Below are 21,733 nucleotides of genomic sequence, written 5' to 3'. Positions count from 1 at the left end.
TTTGGATCAGGTATGTTCTTTGGATCAGGTATGTTCTGATCAGGTATGTTCTGATCAGGTATGTTCTTTGGATCAGGTATGTTCTGATCAGGTATGTTCTGATCAGGTATGTTCTTTGGATCAGGTATGTTCTTTGGATCAGGTATGTTCTGATCAGGTATGTTCTTTGGATCAGGTTAGCCGAAAATATTGTTCTTGAATATCAACATCCTGTGGTTATATTTAATAGCTACTAATTAAAAAGACAAGGGTATCATTCAGGGTTGAAGTTAATTCACAAGCATATCGGTGTTGATCAAAACGGCTGCCATGACTTCCATCTCAAACAATGAATTGTGCAGAAAATTAACAATTTGAGTCCTTGAACACATTTCCACCACATTCAAGCAAAAAGCTCGCACTAGTAGATCTTGAGAAATTTGAAAAGTGTATTTAAAATTGGCCACAGTGGTGTATGACTAAATTTTGAACTAATACAGAAAATAACAACACTTGGTAGCACTATCTCGGAATCATTCCGGCAAGTTTCAAGTTGATCTTAAGCAACTGGTAAAATTGAGAAGTTTAAAATGTGAAAAGCAAACAATGGACGAAACACAATTACTTTTTCTTTTTGTCTTTTTGAGCGAGATGATCTGGAAATATTGGAAAATCTTTTTATATTGGTCAAAAGTTCTTGACACTCATGCATATTCTGTTGAATGGATGTGAAAACAGACTGGATCTCCAACCATGAGCAAGGCATAGTTCATAGTTGGTCTTGAAATTAAGACAAATTTAATTTTCAAGATCACTACAGATGACACTACAAATTCACCTTAAGAGCATATGTTGTGTTAGGATGTTGTTTTTATACATCCAAAACCCTGATTAGAGCAAATATATATCTTCCACCATTAAAAGGTAATCAGTACACATACTAACATCCTTTGTTCTATTCTTCTCAAATAATCAACATCAAACAAGATTTAAATTTATATAAAACAATTTTTTAATTGTATCACTAATATGTAATTTAAACAATAAACATCAAATTTTCAGCAAAAATATATATCACCTAATCATACTTTTTGTAAATGAACATTTGTACCTCGTAATTAAAGGAAAGAACAATGGCACCAGCACTATGTAGCCTACCCCCTAATGTTACTATCTCTCTCACTCTCTCCACAATGCCCACCTACAGAGTATGTTGTATCTACCTTTGGCTAAATCCCCAATCTGTACAACAATAATATACTAATTGCCGTTCAATAAAAAAGAACTACATACGGCACACTTACCATAATTATGCGAATAAGCCTTGTTGTCATAGGAACATATTGTGACATCATATGAAATTGACATCACACTTAAATAGTACACTAGAGTCTCATCAATTGCCGCTATATGGAGAAGAAACTAAACTACAAGTTACTTTAAGCATTTAATACCAGCTTATTGTATGTAATACTCATGTTCATGACTAAAGATTTTTTTTTTTTGGTTCAAAAAAATATATAAATTCTAACATTAAGACATAAATCATTAGACCTTTACTGGATTGGACATCAACATGACAAAACATGAAACTAGAAATTTATAGAATAAAACATACTTGAGGGACTTAATTGAAATGAATTCCTAACCCACAGTCCATATTAAATTAATTTTTAGTATCTTTTATACAGACCAGAGATTAAGGATTTGTGCCAAGCCCATGTGGTATGAAATAAGAGAAGGATTATCAAAATTCCTCTCCCTTTCCTTACCAGTTTTTAAGACCAGCTGCAGTTTGATTGTTGGAATTATTGATATGGTCAGACATTTGATATACAAATATGTAAATATTCATCTACATCTATAGGGGTATTTATAGATTAATTTTAGATGCTTCTATAGACTGGATTTACGTTAGTTTCAGAGGAATATCATCTCTTAAATTCTAAACGAAAGTCGTCTTGACAGTATGTGAAAACGATTCCAAGGATATTTCGTTCGAAACAGAATCCAGTCTAACTGGTCACATCAGTGTCGCTAACTTAGCAGACGATGTTCAACTTCACAGGGGCTCGATTTTGGAGTAAGGTAGGCCTTTGACATCAGTGATGACCACATAACTATAATTCAGTATGCATAAGATTTTTTTTTCTAAATGCTGGACTTTCAATGTTGTTGTGTCTAGCATTTCTGACAATTTGACAACGAGCCCCTGTGTGACGACATTGAGAATTTGATTACTTCCTATAGATCAGGAATAGAAGTTAAAATGAATTTGTGTCGAGTCGGTCGACTTCATTTTTTCTATTATTAAATTTTACCCTCATAACTTGTTTTATTTCTTTGTGGTGGTTTTTACTGGTTTATGTAGATAAATACTAGCATTCGAAAGCTCTCTAGGCCGAATGTAACTGGGGACCATTGTTTTAACCTACAACACCTGAAGCTGTATTCCTATACAGACCGAATCACTGTAACTTGTAGTATACAGTCTCATGAATACAATTTGGTTAACTAACGACATATAGGCAAATGCAACACAGAATGTAAATATATTGTATGTAAAGACTACTCATGATCGCTTTAAACAACAATCAAACTTATCAAAGGAAGAAAATTGAAATAGACTGTTTAATCAAGTTACACATCTCTATTATCTTCAATAAAAGAAATTATTTCATGACATTTTTCAATTATTTTCAATTGCTATTTAATTGCTCAACCTTTGAGGCACCTTTAGTTTGGTTTTTATTTTATTTTGTTTAACATCGTTACAACAGCGAGTGTCACATAAAGACTGCCTCTCCATGTGTCCTGAGCGAGGGGCTATAGTAAATTTGTATCTCCTTCTTTGTGACAGTACCGATGCTGGTATAGTGCGAACTCACTGAAGTGTACTGTCAAATAGACCTAATGAATGCAGAGTGTTAGGCAGGATTAAAAACTACCAATTTCAAGAATCTGGTATGGTCTTCACAGCTGGTACATTGAGCTAAAACTTTATAATATACCTGTTTACATTGGGTTAACACAATTTACAACTGTCAATATCAATGTGCTCTACCTACAGGAAATGGTTAGTGTTGTGAAAACTCCTTCCCATGATAAATATATTATTATCTAACATATAAAGGTAAAAATGTCTACAATTGTGATGCAAAGCTGAACTACAGTATACTATGATACCAGGTAGATGTTTCTATCCTGCACATTATATACTGGTACAATTATAATCTTTCCAGGATTCTCAGTAATTTTCTGTAATGAATATTGAAAATTTAATAATGGACCCGCCCCCTTTTGCAGTGGCGGAGCTACCATTGATGCAAAAACGCAGTTGTGTGCACATCAATTCTTAAAAAAAAAAAGAGAGAAAAAGGATGGACTAAAAATTCAAACATCTAAAAACAATGTTAAGACGATCAGACACTAAAGACCAAGATTGAAACTTATTAAATTATCATAATGACATATATTTTAAATCACTGATATTCCATATTACGTTGTTTTACCTTTTTTTATAGTTCCGGCATGTTCCTTAACTCAGTCTCACCAACCCTCATCCACCTTCCCAAGAAAAATACCTATAAATAGGGCGGTTTTCATTACAAGAGATTGACTTGCTGGTCAACTCCCAGGCACTGGGTCAAATGGCTACTTTTATTCTAAATTTATCAAGTTATTGGCAATATATAGGCCTGTAATTTATGAGCGACCTATATAATTTTAGTGTATATATTTTGAATCACATATACCATTGATTCAAGTCTCTCTCTCTCTGATAAAATACTGACATTATGTCATTTAAGAAGAATTGAAGGTATACATATTTGCATTTCTACGGTTAAACACAAAGCTATTATAGAACTAAATGTTGTCATGGGGGTCAACTTGAAGGTTGATATTCCATAATGACATCCCCACTTTGTATGTAGTATAACATGGTATGGTTATATATTTACCTGTCGGCATTTATGTGTGTCTGTTCTATCATACCAGTCCCAGAGTACGACATGAGTCTCACATGTTTTAATTTTGGCTAGCCAAGGTGAGGAAAGTTGAATTTTTATGTCTACAAAAAAATCAAGTGAAATTAAGGACATTTTTTATCACATACAGTACCTCGAACATCTGAGATATAGAGTAAAAACATGCATGCCAAATTAAAAAAAAGATGCATTATATGTTATTGTGCCATTTTGCAATTCATGAGAACACCTCTAATACATAATTGAGGACAACTATGGCAGGGGGGAACACCTGTGAGCGTTCGCACTCCTGCACATACAAGGAGACATCAAAATAAACAAAGACGATGTTGTAAGTAGTCACATGACCCAAATAATTTGATCCGATACGTCATCTACACGTAAACTGATAGCGTATCAGATTATGCTTTTCTCTACTTGTACACTCAGCATGAAGGAAGTGTTCAGACGTCGATAGATGCAAAATTGGACAATTTCATTGATGCAGTCAATGCTCTGTTCCGGGAGATCAATGAAAAGTTAGAAGTCTCCTTGTCACCCAGGAACCTAAGGAAAGTGTGAAACTAGACCAGGAAACAAGGAATTAGATGGACAATTTCTATCAGCATTGGACCGACAGCAGCCACGTGTAACCATGTGGAGACAACGTCAACGTGCTTACGGAGAACCAGAGAAAAGACTCATTTTGAGTTGACCAATCGCGGACTTAATAATAAACAATCTTTTGGCAGTCAAAAAGGCAGAAAAATGATTTCGCATTAGATTAAGTTTAAAATATATTGCATACACTGCATGTAATTGTATCTTAAGATGAATCTTATCATTGAAAGCAGCAGAATCATTATTTGATGAGGACATTAATAGCCACTTTACACGCCTGCCTGTGAATGATGCCATCATGCAAATAACAAAGGAGACAGCAGATTATGTTTGCATGTTTTTCCGTTCAAAGTTTTATCCTGAATTTAGGATTAAAAGAAACATTTCAATTGGAAAAAAATCAAACCAATTTTCACACATTATGGATATATTATGCTATAATTTGTTATAGGCTATCTACGGCCTTTCAGGAAGCAATTTTTTTTTGGAGGGGGGGCCCCAACCCCCTTTTGCCACTCATTTGCGTGCACATAATGACATATCTCCATAAATCTTCAAAATCTACCGATATGTTTTTGAAAGGATCTGTGTATTAATGTCTCTGGACAAAATAACCAGCTCTATCACTAGACTGATCTGTACATATAGAGAGCAGAACCCTTGGATTTTGCAGTTGCAGATGCCCATCAGAAACTAACAAATACATATGACTAACATGACTTGAAATAATCACAAGAGGTCCATGGGCCTTAACGGTCATCTGACTCTAGAGACCATTCTACTAGTTTAGCATACATACTCTGTAGCAAGTATAACAACACTTGATCGGGACCATCTCTGGATCATTTTAAGTAAGTTTCAGGTGAATCCCACTTCTCGAGAAGAATTTGAATGAAATAGGTGCTGTTCATGAAAACCATGATAGTGTAATCATGTTACGAAATGGCCACCGTGGCTGCAATGTCAAAGTTTTTACGAGGCTGAAAAATAACAACGCTTTGTTGGCTCCGGATCCCCTTCCTTAACATCCTCACCAGTTTCCAGCTCAATGGCACAAGTGGAACTGGAGATGAAGTTTAAAATGTATTTTTCAAGATGGTGACCATCTTGGAAATTTTGGACCGACCTGAAAAATAATAAAACTTGGTCAGGACCATCTCGGGATCATTTCAGCTTAGTTTCAGCTCAATCCCAATGTTGGAATTTGAGGAGATGTTTGAAATGTGAAAAGTTTACGCACAGCTGTTGGTGAACGACGGACAAAGCATGATGACCCTAAAAAAAACTATATGCATTTAATTAAGATGAATTTTCTGACATAAGTAAATCTATCATTTTCAGAAAAGCTTAAAATAGCAAATTCCTTTTGGCAGTGAATATCACTTTTAAAGCAGACAAATATATCCCACTTAATTCATCAACTTCAAGTCACAGGTTCTTCTTTGATGTTAACCGAGTCTAATGTCCATGAGCCTGGCATTGCCTCTACTGTATCTTTAATTTCTGAATGTTTTGGTGACAGGGAGGAGTTTTCTCCTCCTGGATTAGAGGACAATGCACTATTGTAGCTCAAAGAATCATCTGTACAAGACGAATTTGATGGTTGTTCCATGTTAGCATTCACTGCAAAGTCTTCTGTACCAGATATACTACCTGAATGTTCCTCTGTACAATTTTGTGAAATTCCTTGAAATTTGTTTTGTTCTGAATGTGCATCATAAATGTCATTGGATGAACTGCTTGGAAGACAAGAACTTTCATCTGGCAGCGTTGAATTTTCACTGGATAAGTCAACAACAACATTAGCCAGATTAGTTTCAATTTGATCAGCACTGGTTGAATTATATGTGTTTATAGAACTTGTAGTGTTGTTATCTGCGGATGTCACTGTTGAAATGATTCCCTGTCCTGAATTTCCAGTTTTGCCACTATCATCACTCACAGGACTTTTTGGAGATGTGGGAGAAGCTACCTTCACCATACCCATACTGGAGAATGCAGACAAGGGAGGTAAGTTGCCTATACACAATTGCTCTCCCTTTGTCTCCATATCCAGCTCAGTCATGAGATCAGACAACTTTTTGGCTTTCCGAATTTCATTTTGGTGTATAATTGTGTACAAATGTTCTGTCAGCTGTTCTTTTAGCTCAGATTTCTTTTGCAAATCCAACTTAGCTTCAATGAATTCCTTTTCTGCCCTGTCGTAGCGCCTCCTGCAACAGACATTGATCCTTATAGTTTGCTAGAACAAGCATCATAAAATATCTTGCATAAATCTTATTTATCTCAAAAGTTCTGACCAATCATACACTTTATATTACCTCAAAGGTGACCTGTTCTGACCAATTATACCACTTATATCATCTCAACAGGGACAAGTTCTGACCAATTATATCCCTTACACAATGTATCTCAGCTGAAGTATCATTATCATTATAGTAGCGATAAGATAATCAGGGGTAGAACCTTATACAGAACTGTTCAGTTATTAAATATAAACTAGTTGTGTTGAGGTTTTAATAAAACAAGACTTAGTCTAGGAGATTTTAAACAAAGATGAATTCTTCAAAACAATTTAGAATAGTCTCTTTGTTTTTATTTTAATTGAGTCCTGACTGGACTGCTGCAGCTGTTCATAAATATAAAAGCAGTTCAATCATTTGACAAGTTCGAACTATCCGAAATGGTGTCAGTTATAAAAAGCCAGAGTTCGAACTATTACTAGCTAAAAAATTACTGTTTTTCTAGAAAAAATGTATGTTCGAACTATCCACGTGTTCGAATTAATCGGAGGTTTACCGGATGGTTTTTTTTTGTTTTTTTGTTTTTGTAAAATAAGGGCAGACTTTAGCCAATCCAATTTTTTGATAAGTAGTTTGTCTGATATACCGCTTGCGATTTGGACAGGAAATACAAGAGGCCCAGAGGGCCTGTATCGCTCACCTGGTTTATTTGAGCAAACATCAAAATAATGTTTATGTTCCAATTGCTAATAGCTTTATTTGTTGATGTATGCTTACCTTGTCAGCCCCAGTTTTTGTAAAAATTTGAATCCCAGCCTACTTAGGATGTTACCACAGAAAAATCAATGTAATACATTGTACATTGCTTAGTTCCAGAAAAGAAATCATTAATATCAATATTGCCAAATGGACCTCTTTTGGCCCCGTCCCTTAGGCCCTCAGGAGGTCAGCCCCACCATTTGTACAATTTTGAATCCCTACTCCATAAAGATGCTACCAGTCAAATAAGAGTGATATCTATTGCTTAGTTTCAGTGAAGAAGTTGTTTATATCAATTAAGCCAAATTGACCCAATTTTGCCCTGCCCCTCAGGCCCCCCAAGGGCCTTCATTTGTGCAATTTTGAATGCCTACCCCAAAACGATGTTACCAGAAAACTATGAGTGACATCCATTGCTTAGTTTCAGTTAAGAAGTTGTTTATATATCAATTTGCCAAATTGACACCTTCTGCGTCCGCCCCTCAGGCCCCCACGGGGGTCAGCCCCACCATTTGTACAATTTTGAATCCCTACCCTATAAAGATGCTACCAATCAAATATGAGCGATATCCATTGTTAAGTTTCAGAGGAGAAGTCGTTTACATCAGTATAGACTAAGTTGACCCCTTTTGGCCCCGTCCCTAAGCCCCCCATTTTTATTTTGTCAAATTCTGTTGAGTGGTTATGAAGAAGAAGTTGATTCTTGACAGACAGACGACAGACGCCACAGTATTGCATAAGCTCACCTAGGTCCCGTTTTTCAAGATGACTGTTCTGACAAATCTGGATATATTTTTGTCCGTTTCAAAAGTTAGCGTTCTCCTTAAATCGCATCATTCCTGCATTTGTAAACTAAGAGTACGTAAATGAAGTATTTAAATTACAGCGACTACATCAAAACATGAAAAAATACATTTGGTTTTTTTTGGCAATGGGATGAAATAATCATTTAATATGCCCACGATAATAACAAGTTAATTAAGTGTTTGTCCCATTTGTCTCACACTGTGTTAACCAAAGTTAACTGTGTGTTGATGTCCACTTCTGACACATATTCGACTGAACTGAAAGTAAACTGAAACTTCGTCAAGCTGACTATTATCATCAATCAGAACACGTAGTGAAAAAGTCAGGAATGTATTTTATAATACCACATTCTGGTAATGCATTTTTGTGTTAAAAAGTTTTGACAAAGCTTATATTTATCTTGACATCCAATTGAATTGAAACTTGATCAAGTTTACTCTTTTCATCTAGATCTATATTCCCAGCCACCTATGGATGCTACCAGTGAAATATCAATGTCATGCATTGCTTAGGTCCAGAGAAGAAATCGTTAATATCAATATTGCCAAATGGACCCCTTTTGGCCCAGCCCCCAAGGCCCCTGTGGATCAGCTCTATCACATGTATAAATTTGAATCCCACCAACCTAGGGATGCTACCAGTGAAATATCAATGTCATACATTGCTTAGGTCCAGAGAAGAAGTCATTAATATCAATATTGCGAAATGGACCACTTTTGGCCCTGCCCCTCAGGCCCCTAGGGGGTCAGCCCCATCATTTGTATAAATTTGAATCCCACCCACCTAGGGATGTTACTGCTGAAATATCAATGTCATACATTGCTTAGGTCCAGAGAAGAAGTCGTTAAAATCAATATTACCAAATGGACCACGTTTGGCCCCGCCCCTTGGGCCCCTGGGGGGTCAGCCCCATCATATGTATAATTTGAATCCCTCCAGGATGCTTCCTACCAAATTTGGTTAAATTCTGATCAGCGGTTCAGAAGAAGAAGTCGATTGTGTTGACGTACGGACGGCCGGACAGACGGATGGACGGACGCCTGATGCATGGTATGGGGTCACCAGTCCAACCATGTGGTAATTCCCCGGGTATTCCGGTTTCCTCCCACAGTAAGACCCCTCGCGCGCTTCTATCTGGACCAACAAGCGTGATTAATATAAGTTAATATAACTTGTTTTGTAATTGTTGTAAAAATAAACAAGAGGCCCAGAGGGCCTGTATCGCTCACCTGGATTTCATGATATATGAAACAAGAATGATGATTAAGTATATTTGTCACTGGTATTGCTATGTCAATATATCATAGGCATTTTATATGGGTACGTCAGGTTTTTATGCCAAAAAATGACTTTTGGCACAACCCCTTAGGGATGCTACCACAAAAATGTGAGTGATATCCATTGCTTAGTTTCAGAAAAGAAGTTGTTTAAACCCATTGACCCCTTTTGACCCCGCCCTCTGCACCCGGGGGGTCAGTTCCTTCCTTATAAAATTTTGAATCCTTACCCCAAAGAATGCTACCTGTCAAATATGAGCTGTTTCAGAGAAGAAGTTGTTCATATCAATTTAGCCAAATTGACCCCTTTTGGCCCCACCCCTCAGCCCCCTGGTGGGGTCAACCCTAAAATTTGTACAATTTTGAATCCCCACCCCATGACCATGCTACCATACAAATGTGAGTGATAGCCATTGATTAGTTTCAGAGAAGTTGTTTATATCAATTTAACCAAATTGACCCCTTTTGGCCCCGCCCCTCAGCCCCAAGGGGGTTGGCCCCGTCATTTGTTCAATTTTGAATCCTTAACCAAAGGGAATGCTACCAGTCAAATATTAGAGATAACCATTGCTTGGTTTCAGAGAAAAAGTTGTTTATGTCAAATCTGCCAAAATGACCACTTTTGGCCCCGCCTCTCAGCCACAAGGGAGGTCGGCCCCACTATTTGTACAATTTTGAATCCCGACCCCAAAGGTATGCTCACAGTCAAATATGATTAATATCTATTGCTTGGTTTCAGAAGAGAATTTGTCCATATCAATTTAGCCAAATTGACCCCTCTTGGCCCCGCCCCTCAGGCCCCCGTGGGGTCAGCCTCACCATTTGTACAATTTTGAATCCCCAACCAATAGTGATGCTACCAGGCAAATATGAGTGAGCAATATCCATTGCTCGGTTTCAGAGAAGAAGTCGTTTATATCAATATAGCCCAATTGACCACATTTGGCCCCGCCCATCATGCCCCTGGGGGGGGTCACTCCAATCATTTGTACAATTTTGAATCCCCACCCAATAGTGATGGTACCAGGCAAATATGAGCAATATCCATTGCTCAGTTTCAGAGAAGAAGTCATTTATATCAATATAGCCCAATTGAAGTTGGACACATTTTGAATCCCCAACCCATAGTGATGCTACCAGGCAAATATGAGCAATATCCTTTGCATGGTTTCAGAGAAGATGTCGTTTATATTAATAGAGCCAAATGGACCCCTTTCGGCCCCACCCCATAGACCCCTGGGGAGTCAGCCCCACCATTTGTACAATTTTGAGTCCACATCCCATAGGGATCCTTCGGACCAGGTGAGCTAATAAAGTGAACAAAAAATTACACTTGTTACCATGCTGACAAATCAGACACTATAACAACAAAATATTACTTCATCGAACCACAATAAACGATTTTAAAAGTATAATGTGTATTTGTCTTATCTTTAGCCATTTCCTTCATTTACATTCATGTACACAGACTGGGTTTATAATCACAACAAAAACAATACACCTCCATCACTCGCTATACTATGACATGTGTTTTTTACCGAACTGGTGTAATTTTCAGCGATCGGTTTACTTTGTTTAATGTCATATTAACAGCCAGAGTCATTTAAGGACATGCCAGGTTTTGGACATGAAGGAAAGCCAGAGCACATGGAGAAAAACCAACGGTCTACGGTCAGTACCTGGCAACTGCCCCACGTAGAATTCGAACTCGCAACCCAGAGATGGAAGGCTAGTGATAAAGTGTCGGCTGAATATTCCAGTTCGGATGCAGAGTTTTGTGGATTTTCTGTACAAATATGAAATTTATTCCAACACAATCATAAATATGAATGTAAGCTACTATTATTCATAAATCTAAATTAATGTACAACACATATCTGGCATTTGAACGAAGGAATAGCACAGGTGGAACTTAAGAAGTTTAAAATGTATTTTCAAGATGGCGGTTATGGTGGCCATCTTGGATTTCGGATGGACCCGAAAAATAAACAACACTTGGTCAGGACCATCTCAGTATCATTTCTGGCAAGTTTCAGCTCAATCCCACTGGTGGAACTTGAGAAGAAATTTGCAATGTGAAAAGTTTATGGATGTCGCACGGTGGACGACGACGGACAAAGCACGATGGCTATATGTCATCCTGACCCTTTTGGTCAGATGACCTAAAAAGTCCTATTAATCAATGGCTGATGATGATTCCAACATACGTGGCCTCCATGTAATCTCGACTAGCCGCCTCAATCCTATTTCGCACCACAGTTACATCAGCACTTAGTAAGTTGTCAAGTATCATCAACTCTTTTTGAATGTGTGTCAGTTTCTCTGCTTCCATTCTTGCTTTCTTTTGTCTGTAAATATACAACAAGAGGCCCATGGGCCTTAACGGTCATCTGACAAATGATTACAGCAGGGACACACCCCTCATCATTACCATAAATTATCTATACCCAGCCAGTTATGTTTCAGATCAAATCTGGTTTTTATCCATTTTGGCTTAAAGGAGGAGCAGCATCTTAAAGCACAATTTCAGTCAAGTTCCCATTTTTGGGGCATGCCCCTCTATCCCCATGGGTCGGACAAGCCTCATTTATATCAATTAGGGATTTCCCCAATGATGTTTCTTACTAAGTTGTTGTAATCAATTAAGGCATTAATGAGGAGTAGCATTTTAAAGCAATGCTCCTTTTGGGCTCCCCACCCTTCTTTCCCCAGGATTCAGACCTGTCTCATTTATATAAATTATGATTACTGTTCCCTTAAGATGTTTCAAACCAAATTTGATTCAATAAAGGCATTAAGAAGGAGTACGATTTTAAAGTTAAAAGTTTTGCTAAGTTCTCTTTTTGGGGCCTCCCTCCTCTGTCCCCAAGGGCCCCACAAGCCTCATTTATATAAATTGACATCCCCTTATAATGCTTCAAACCAAATTTGAATGCAATTCGACACCCAAGGGTTAAAAAGGAATAGGGTTTTAAAGCAATAATTCACCAAAGTTTCCCCTTTTGGCCCCGCCCCTCGGTCACTAGGGGTTGGACCTTCCTCATTTATATAAAATATGATTGATCTCCCCCAAATGATTTTTCTCACAAAATTTGGATGAAATCCACCAAAGGGTTGAGGAGAAGTAGGATTTTAAAATAAAAATTCACCAAAGTTTTCCTTTTAGGGCACCACCGTAAGGGTCATACCAGCCTCATTTATATGAAATATGATCGCTTTCCCCCAATGATGTTTCACAACGAATTTGGTTGTAATCCCTCCAAGGGTTAAGATGGAGTCAAGTTTTTAAGCAAAAATTCACCAAAGTTCCCCTTTTGGGCCTGCCCCTCGGGCCCCAATGGTCACACTACCCTCATTTATATAAGATATGACTGCCCTCCCCCAAAGAAGTTTTACAACAAATTTGCTTGTAATCCACCCAAGGGTTAAGGAGGAGTAGCGTTTTGAAATCAAAAGTCTTACGCATGGCGGACGTCGCCTTTGGGTCAGATGACCTAAAAATACTCAAATAAAGACATTCACTCAAACATGTTTATTTATAGGAGGATTATACAATTTACTGCAAAGAACACTGGATATGCCAATTAAGAATTTTTCTGTCTTTATAAAAACAACAATTGCATTCTCCAACAATAAAAAACCTGTTGTGATGCATGAGTGTTGGTGATTATTATTACTGGTACTTGGCATGGCAGTCACATTCTGTCAGATAAGTATGGTAAATCTTTAAGACACACATGTATAGGAGTGATCACATGCTCAAATGTCCATTCATTATCATGTTAGGGACATAAAGGGCCTCTTGCATTAATATTATTAGACCTCCTAGCTATATTATTCCATGCTAAAAAGTAATTTGTACACCTACTTACCTTTAAGACAAAAAATATGTCTTGTTGACTTCACTAACTTACCATTCAGAAAAAGCCTTGACTACGACCACTTACCTTTCAGACAAAGTCTTGGCTAACAGGGCCTTTTTATGTTTGTTAGCCTCTTCAATTTCTTTTTGCTGTTCTCTGAATTTTTCTAAAGTGCCAAGGTCACGACTGCAAAACCCCAAACAAACGCTATCATTAATACTAAATTTTTGTAAAACTATAAACAAGAAGCCCAAGGGCCTTAACGGTCATCAGACTCTAAAAGACCCATGTACTGTTGTATGATACATCCTCAGTAGCAAGTATAGTGGCACAGTCGACCATGGCGGCCATTATGGATTTAGGACTGAGCAGAAAATAAACAACACTTGGTCAGGACCATCTCAGGGTCATTTCAGGTAAGTTATTGCTGAATTCCACAGGTGGAACTTGAGAAGAAGTTAGAAATAGGTGTTGTTCGGGAAAACCATGATTGCGCAATCATGTTACAAAATGGCCACCGTGGCTTCCATGTCAAAGATTTTATGAGGTGGAAAAATAACAACACTTTGTAAGCTCCCCTTCCTTAACATCCTCACCAATTTCCAGTTCAATTGCATAAGTGGAATTTGAGAAGAAATTTAAAATTTGTTTTTCAAGATGGCCGCCATCTTGCATTTCAGACTTATCCGAAAAATAACATAACAACACTTGGTCAGGACCATCTCAGGTAATTTAGTGCTGAATCCCACTGTTAGAACTTGAGAAAAAGTTTGAGACAGGTGTTGTTCAGGAAAACCATGATTGTGCAATCATGTTACAAAACGGCCGCCATGTCAAAGATTTTACGAGGCCGAAAATTAACAACACTTTGTTAGCTCCGCTTCCTTAACGTCCTCACCAATTTCCAGTTTAATTGCACCAGTGGAACTTGAGAAAAAGTTTGAATGTGTTTTTCAAGATGGGAGCCATCTTGGATTTCAGACCGATCCGAAAAAAATAACAACACTTGGTCAAGACCATCTCGGGATCATTTCTGGCAAGATTTAGCTCAATAGCATTGGTGGAACTTGAGAAGAAGTTTAAAATGTGTTTTTCAAAATTTCCGCTATGGCGGCCACCTTGGATTTCAGACTGATCCGAAAAATAACAACACTTGGTTGGGATCATTTCAGGCAAGTTTCAGCTCAATACCGCTGGTGGAACTTGAGAAGTTTAAAATGTGTTTTTCAAGATTGCAGCTATGGCGGCAATCTTGGATTTCGGACCGACCCAAAAAATAACAACACTTGGTCAGAACCATATAAGGATCATTTCTGGCAAGTTTCAGCTCAATCCCACAGGTGGAACTTGAGAAGAAGCTTGAAATGTGAAAAGTTTACGGACGGCAAACGGCGGACGACGACGGATGAAGCACGATGGCTATAGGTCCTTCTGACCCTTTATGGTCAGATGACCTAAAAATTCAATAGTAGGACAAACATATAAAGCTTGATAAACATTGGTGTTTTAAGATAATAAGCACTTATCCTTTTACAAAAGTTACATGCTGTACAGACCTGAACCTAAATCATAGGGTGGACTAGTTTGTATAACAAGGTAGAAGTTATTTTTCTAGTCCACTCACTGTAACGTTACTTAACTGACATCATGAATTCCTAAAGCTGTTTACATATACTGGGTAATATTAGAAACAATGTAAACATGCATATTGTACAAGACAGTACATACTTCAAGGCTTCCTCTGGACCAAGTTCTTCGAATTCTGGCTCCTCCTTCACGACAACTTTCCCCTGTACCTGATCAGCCATTGTAACATCTGTAGACTCTGTCCCACTAAGACCTGGTATTGCGCCACTTGTTGGAAACTTGCTGCAGTCACGTGAAATCTTATTACCTGTGTTGAATCAAGATAAATTTTATATCATAAATTACAATTTATATACAGTTAATTCTAATACAACTTTAAAATGCATTTGACCTTTAACTGTGTCAAGGTCAAATTCATCAATATGAATAAATATAGATGAATCTCATTGTGCTCTTTTTATTGTACTTAGTTATAATGTACATTGAGAGTTGCAGGAGCCCCTATTGAATTGTGCTATGATACATTTTTGAGATAAACAATCAATCATCGGGTGATATACTGTAAAGTTGGTTATTTTCCCGATATTTTCATTATATTCACATGTCCTTGATGAGGTCACAAAAATTTGATTCATGAATTATGAAGACATTTGTAAATATCAACTGCAAAATAAACTAAGATAAGACTGTGGGAAAGACTCTAGTTATGTTGTACCATCAATAGCCGGCTTGCACTTGGCTGTCTCCAAACATCCGAGGTAATTTGGATAAATATAATTGTTCAGATCAGATTATATTATATGCTGACAGATGATTTACATGCCATAACAAAAATAGTATGGTTATACACAATACTTGCACTGATACGCATAAATCATTATAAACCTCATTTAATTATACACTGGTGTTCAATATACGGTAAAAAAAACGGGTAATTTGCGCACCAGTGTAATTTGTGCAGGTACTTTTTGGGGCTGAAAATGCTTCTATCTGTATAATTTGCGCATGAATTTTTTTTTACCAAAACGATGTCCTTGAGGTCCCGAAAACAATGTATGAAAATGACACTATTACACAGATTAGCTTTGCTTAAAATTAGAGGTGCGCGATAATATCGAAATACCGGTATACCGCGAATTTGGCAGGTCGATACGATATACCGGTACACAAACCCTGGAAACCGGTATATCGCGATGGTTAACAAAAAGGCATATTAATCACTGATTTAACATTATGTGTTGGCACCAATAGCGTAAATTACTTATGTAAACGTGAAAGAAACACACGAGAACGTCATTATGTCGTATTGGTGGGGCGCTTGTTTCGTTGTCTCTAAAGCGCTTGGCCGTATGGGACATCTACGTTAAAATCAAGCACTTTCGAGATTATGATTGTTTACTAGAAACGAAAAATGGCGGACGACGTCTTATACAATAAGCATTTTACATTGATGGTACTAAGGTCAATAATATTGCAATACGTATTGCAAGTTTCTGTTGAATATTGCAATATATTGCAATACGGTTTTGGTCCGCAATACCCAGCCCTACTTAAAATAATTCTACTAAATACTTGATTAAAATAATCTGATTATTTTGTATTTGTAATAAGGTAATAGCGAAAATGTGTCTTGTTTATTTTCTTTAAATCGACTGTAAGAGCTACGGTAACCACCATGTGCACGGCATTATGAACATTTATCACCTCAAACTTATACACACTTTCAAAGAAAAGTCAAATTAAGTAATCACTTTTGCTTATATCGTCACAAGTATGTCTAATTAATCTAGTTATTTAGCCCAATAAAGTTTAATGCGGTAATTGGCGACAGAAATAATGTCCCCTTGGATGTGGGTGTTACGTTTCAGCTCAGAACTGCTACTGTAGCTATAAAACTATGAAATAGTGTAACTGACCAGTGTTTTCTCTAGGATGCGGGAACATGGGATTCCCCGCAAAACATATGCAAAGCCCCCCTCATAATAATGTGGCGCGAGCCGGATCCCGCATACCGACTTTCCCGATTCCGGCTTTAAAATTACTATCTACCGTCTCAGTCGGTAGAACGTTTGATTGTCACGTGTGCTTTAGAACAGTTAAGCGCGACATGACGCAGATCATTTTCAGCATTGTAGGCATCGACCACACATGGTAGCCACGAATAAACAGAAGAGAATAGATGCCTTTTTCTTGAACAATTGCAATGAAACTAACAGCAACAACTCTAGCAGTAACACAGAGAAAGATAACGGAGATAGCGAACCAAGTTCCGATGAGGAGTCTGACAAAAAAAACAGCCAAAAAAACGTAAGCATGCGTTTCAGGAAAAATGGACGGAAACATTCAAATGGCTTATTAGAACTGATGCTGGCGGTATGCAATGTTAAATTTGTGTTTTGGCATCAAAAACAAATCCATTTTCAGAAAAAAACGGATGCTTAAATTTTAGAACATCAGCACTCATAAGACACCAAAAATTTTCGTGTCACCAGAGCTTTGGGTGTGCACACGATGAGATCAAACTAGATGTTGTTGAAGTGTGATTTGTTAAAGTTTTAATGAAATCCTTTGTTTAAGAACCCCCCCCCCCCCCCCCCCCACGAATAAAATTTCTGACTGACATTGTGGCGTGTGGCTGGTATACTCATTATATCATCATTGATTGTTCTTAATATGGGTACTGGTCATGTTGATATGATTTTTGCTCCTTAAAACGGCCGGGTCCCAGTTACCAAAGTAACTGCATGTGATCATCCTACAATTGGATAGATTTAGCGTAATATATGCAAGGTACAGCCAGTTTTATTGTCAAATAATCTTAAATAAATACATATAAGACTTTATATAAGCAGTTTTGAATTGATAATAAATAATAAAATCAGCAGAAAGTGGTATTTTTAACTACACAACATATTGGCAAAAATGTAACCGGGTAAATAGAGATAAGACTCACTCATAGTGTTAAACAGGCTTACTACCCTAATTAGATTACAGCCAGTAACAGATAAGAGGCGATGATTTCTCAATCAAAAAAAAGAATTCAGTTTATAATTGGCCTAGCTCCAGTGGAGTCCGGGTTTTCAAAGATCGGTAAACCCATCATATCTGACATATCATGACGGACTTTTAAACAATACAATTAATAGGCTAGTTGTTTTATCAATCTATTTATGATAACAATGCATGAATATATTCCTCCTTTTTATAAGGAGTTTGTGAAAATAAATATTAACTTTGAAGACCTGAGTATGGCGCTGTTACATCATTCTTGAGTTACGTTTTTATTTAATTGTGATGAATCCCTAATTATCTCAAGTATCAACACATATATATATAGTAGGTAGCTATACATCACTTCATTATCTGACATATTTAACAAGAATTAATTGCTGTGTGTATGTTTATTAATCTTCAAGTTCCTAACAGGAATTTCCGTCTTTTTCCAAGATGGCGGACATTGAGAATCGACGATCTTTTTTCTGTAAAAAAACCTTGAAAATGTCTCTACCTGTATAATTTGTGCACCCCCAACTTTAACTTTAATTTATTTCAGTACAAATTACATGAGTCTTTACGGTAACATAGGTGAATATACTGTAAAAATACACAGTAAAACAGAATAAGTATCAACTTATATTATTCATTAATGAAAATTAGATATCCTTCTATAACCAGATAGTGAAATGTATTTCAATAACATTTGATTCTTTTATTTCAAAATAACTGGCTATACAGTATCAGATTTTAAATATTATTGGCAAGTATCTGAGCCATGTCAAAGCAGCATTAATGAAACCAGATCTAATGTTATATGTTTCCTTCCATTTGAATGCACACTTACATGATTGATTGGGTATTGGTTGAGAGGTTGGTTTTGGTTGTGAGAGATTCTGCCTTGCTGCTTGTGATTCTGAGGCACTACCTCTTGCTGCAGAGAGTGGCATTCGTCTTTCTGGGGTTTGAGTCTTATATCTCTGCTTTGGCGCTGAAAGAAAACAAAATAAAAATCCTTTTTATCAAAAAATGGTAAGAAATTACTGCTTCTGACAACATACAAAAATGAATGAATGAGAATATAAATAACTGAAAATTCCAATATCTGAAGGCGTAGAACTCGTCTTTGTGCAACATATAATGTTTTCATCAAACAGCATTTCATCAGTGGAACCTTTGTTGTAATTGATATGTATGCATGCTCATAGGAGATTGATTATACAATTTTTGTATATATAATTTGTCAAGTGGTAATAACAGCAGTACAGACAAGTAAATTGTCAAATTTTCGAGTCAATCTGCCCCTTATCAAGACACAAGTAAACAGGGCTCAAATTAAAGTGGATATCTTTACCAGGTGGCCTATTTGGCTACCAAGTCATGTAAATCTAGGCGCCAATTGGAAAAGTTGGTCGCCTGCCTAGTTGTCTTTTAATTCTTCAGATGAGTATAACATCTCTTTGTAATTTTTTTTGATTGTGAATGTCATTTTAGCATTATAACTACAACCTTTGAAAGATTAACCAAATTGCAAATTTACACAATTTTTTTAGTGGCCATGCAGACGCCTTATACGTGAATAACTGGTCGCCAATTGTGAATTTAAAGCGCCATGGCCACTAAAATAGGCGCCACTTTGAGCCCTGGTAAATTACAAACAATCACATATAGACATAGAACAGTAACACAAATATAGTGGGTTTAAACAATACTATATATATAAATATCGTTATGTTGTGAAAACGATCCCCTCGGTCTATAATTAATTCGTCGAGAGCCTATCATAATCAATTAGAAAACATATTAGGAGGTGTACAGATGCTGATGGTAAAAGTATATAAATAATTTATACATATTATATCAAATAATACCACTAAATTCTGAACAAATATAGGAGAGTTAACTGTTTAATAGTTTACATGTTGTTGATTTTATCATCTCCCTATTTATATTATTACATAAACTCACTGTATGTGGTTGTACTAGTGTCACTGAAATAACACAAGAAGTGTCACTGAAAGAACACAAGAAGATGCTAAGCTAGCAAGTGCTTTGTGCTTCAGGGATGTTGACATTATATACAATGATGGAGAAGTAATATATACAAGTAGGTCAGTTATATGTATACATAGCACAGGAGTTTGACGTTATATTAATAAGAATATATATTTACCCGGCCAATTTTTTTTTAGATTAAGGGGGTATTCCTACATAAAACATTTTGGTTTTGAACACTTACATGTTGTTTATAATTCCATATTTACATCCAGTAAACCAGGATGCGTGTTGTTGTGATCATCGGTCCATATTGATTATCCGGGGAATTCCTGTTAGGGAATCCCTTCCGATTATATTTGTTGAAGTTTCTGATTGGCTAATGTTTCTGGTATGTGTTTATTTATAATCACCTTACCTGTACATTACTCTATGCTCAGGTATCGGTCTATCTAGAGTCTTAGGACAAAATTGCACGTGTATTTCGAGGCATACAATTAGATTTAGCTATATATCTGAGAATTTTAGTATTATACGACAGTCTGGCAGAGGCTAACATGTAGCTGGCTGGCTCGTCTTTCTCTTTCATAGTCAGGTATGTAGTATATTTTGGACTTAGACCTCTAAATTATCCCTGGTTGGGTGATACATATGTATTTCTCTAAAATAAGACTCAATTATAGGCATGGTATATATATATAGTTGGTTATTCCGTAGTTATTTTGGGTGGTCTGTTCCCATTGTAGGCATGTTATAACCGTGGTCTTTTTGTGTACATTTATCCCAAGGGATGGAAGGGGTGGATATTTTTCATATGAGATACGGGCCTGACGCACATTGGGTTACGTTAGCATTGTGTATATATTCTGTCATCATGTTTTACCTTCTCATCTGACACTACTACATTCTCAATATAATAAAACGTTGAACTTTATAAGCTGTGTTGTCATTTCATTGATCTGTAGCCAACCATAAAAGTCGAGATAGAACCACAGAGTTCACGAACTTAAATCACTATACGAGGATACACTGGTGTCTGAAGCCAGAACTTTTACACTTACATGGATTACAGTGATTATGATATATTTAATCCTTCGTTAGATCACAGGGGCATGTCTAATCTTACATTAAACGCTATCTTTTAATATAAGACTAGACAACTCCTGTTGACATGTATGTGACAGCTTTCCAAGTGTTACTGCTACCGGCGATGCTACATTGCAATATCAACATTTATTTGTGAATTCGAATATAAAGATTATTGAGCTAATTTCAATTGAATAACTTCACGTGGCAGGGATCACTTGTGAGCTACAGAAAGATGCAGATCAACAGAATCGTACAGAGACAGCTGCAGAATTCCATTCATTGTTCGAGTGTGGATTGACATTATGTAAAATAATTTGCTTTGTGGGTGTTGACCAAATAGAAGAATATTGTAGACATGTTAACCTTTCAAATCCAATGATGATCTGTCGGATTCCCGGCCTTTTAACCGACGAAGATCTTCATCGGAGAACCCTGTCCAGCCACCCGCCATGTTGCCACGAAAATATACCAACAATCATGATCACGGATAAGTTTGGTAACAAGTTTGAATTCATTATAGAATCAAGCATTTACATAACTATGATTTCATT

At 36.8% G+C, this 21,733-nt stretch overlaps 1 protein-coding gene across 4 annotated transcripts in view; it reads right to left on the bottom strand.

The window, feature by feature from the left end:
• Positions 1 to 967: 967 nt before the first annotated feature.
• LOC117322194 (RAB6-interacting golgin-like) overlaps positions 968 to 21,733 on the bottom strand; it is a 34,491-nt gene continuing 13,725 nt past the window's right edge. For 2 of the 4 annotated variants that reach the window (XM_033876965.1, XM_033876966.1), the window contains 5 exons: positions 18,946 to 19,089; positions 15,246 to 15,411; positions 13,602 to 13,703; positions 11,862 to 12,002; positions 968 to 6,781 (listed from right to left, as the gene is read on the bottom strand). In XM_033876965.1, coding sequence (XP_033732856.1) covers positions 5,992 to 6,781; positions 11,862 to 12,002; positions 13,602 to 13,703; positions 15,246 to 15,411; positions 18,946 to 19,089 — 1,343 coding nt within the window. In that variant the 3' untranslated portion in view covers positions 968 to 5,991. Of the gene's footprint in view, positions 6,782 to 11,861; positions 12,003 to 13,601; positions 13,704 to 15,245; positions 15,412 to 18,945; positions 19,090 to 21,545; positions 21,724 to 21,733 lie in introns of those variants that run through there. The other 2 variants (XR_004531487.1, XM_033876967.1) reach the window with 2 other exon arrangements.

The sequence above is a fragment of the Pecten maximus genome, chromosome 2 (genome assembly GCF_902652985.1).
Source record: "Pecten maximus chromosome 2, xPecMax1.1, whole genome shotgun sequence".
NCBI classification, from domain to species: Eukaryota; Metazoa; Mollusca; class Bivalvia; order Pectinida; family Pectinidae; genus Pecten; species Pecten maximus.
Note: the sequence above shows the minus strand (reverse complement) of the source record. Positions and strands in the feature narration are given on the sequence as shown.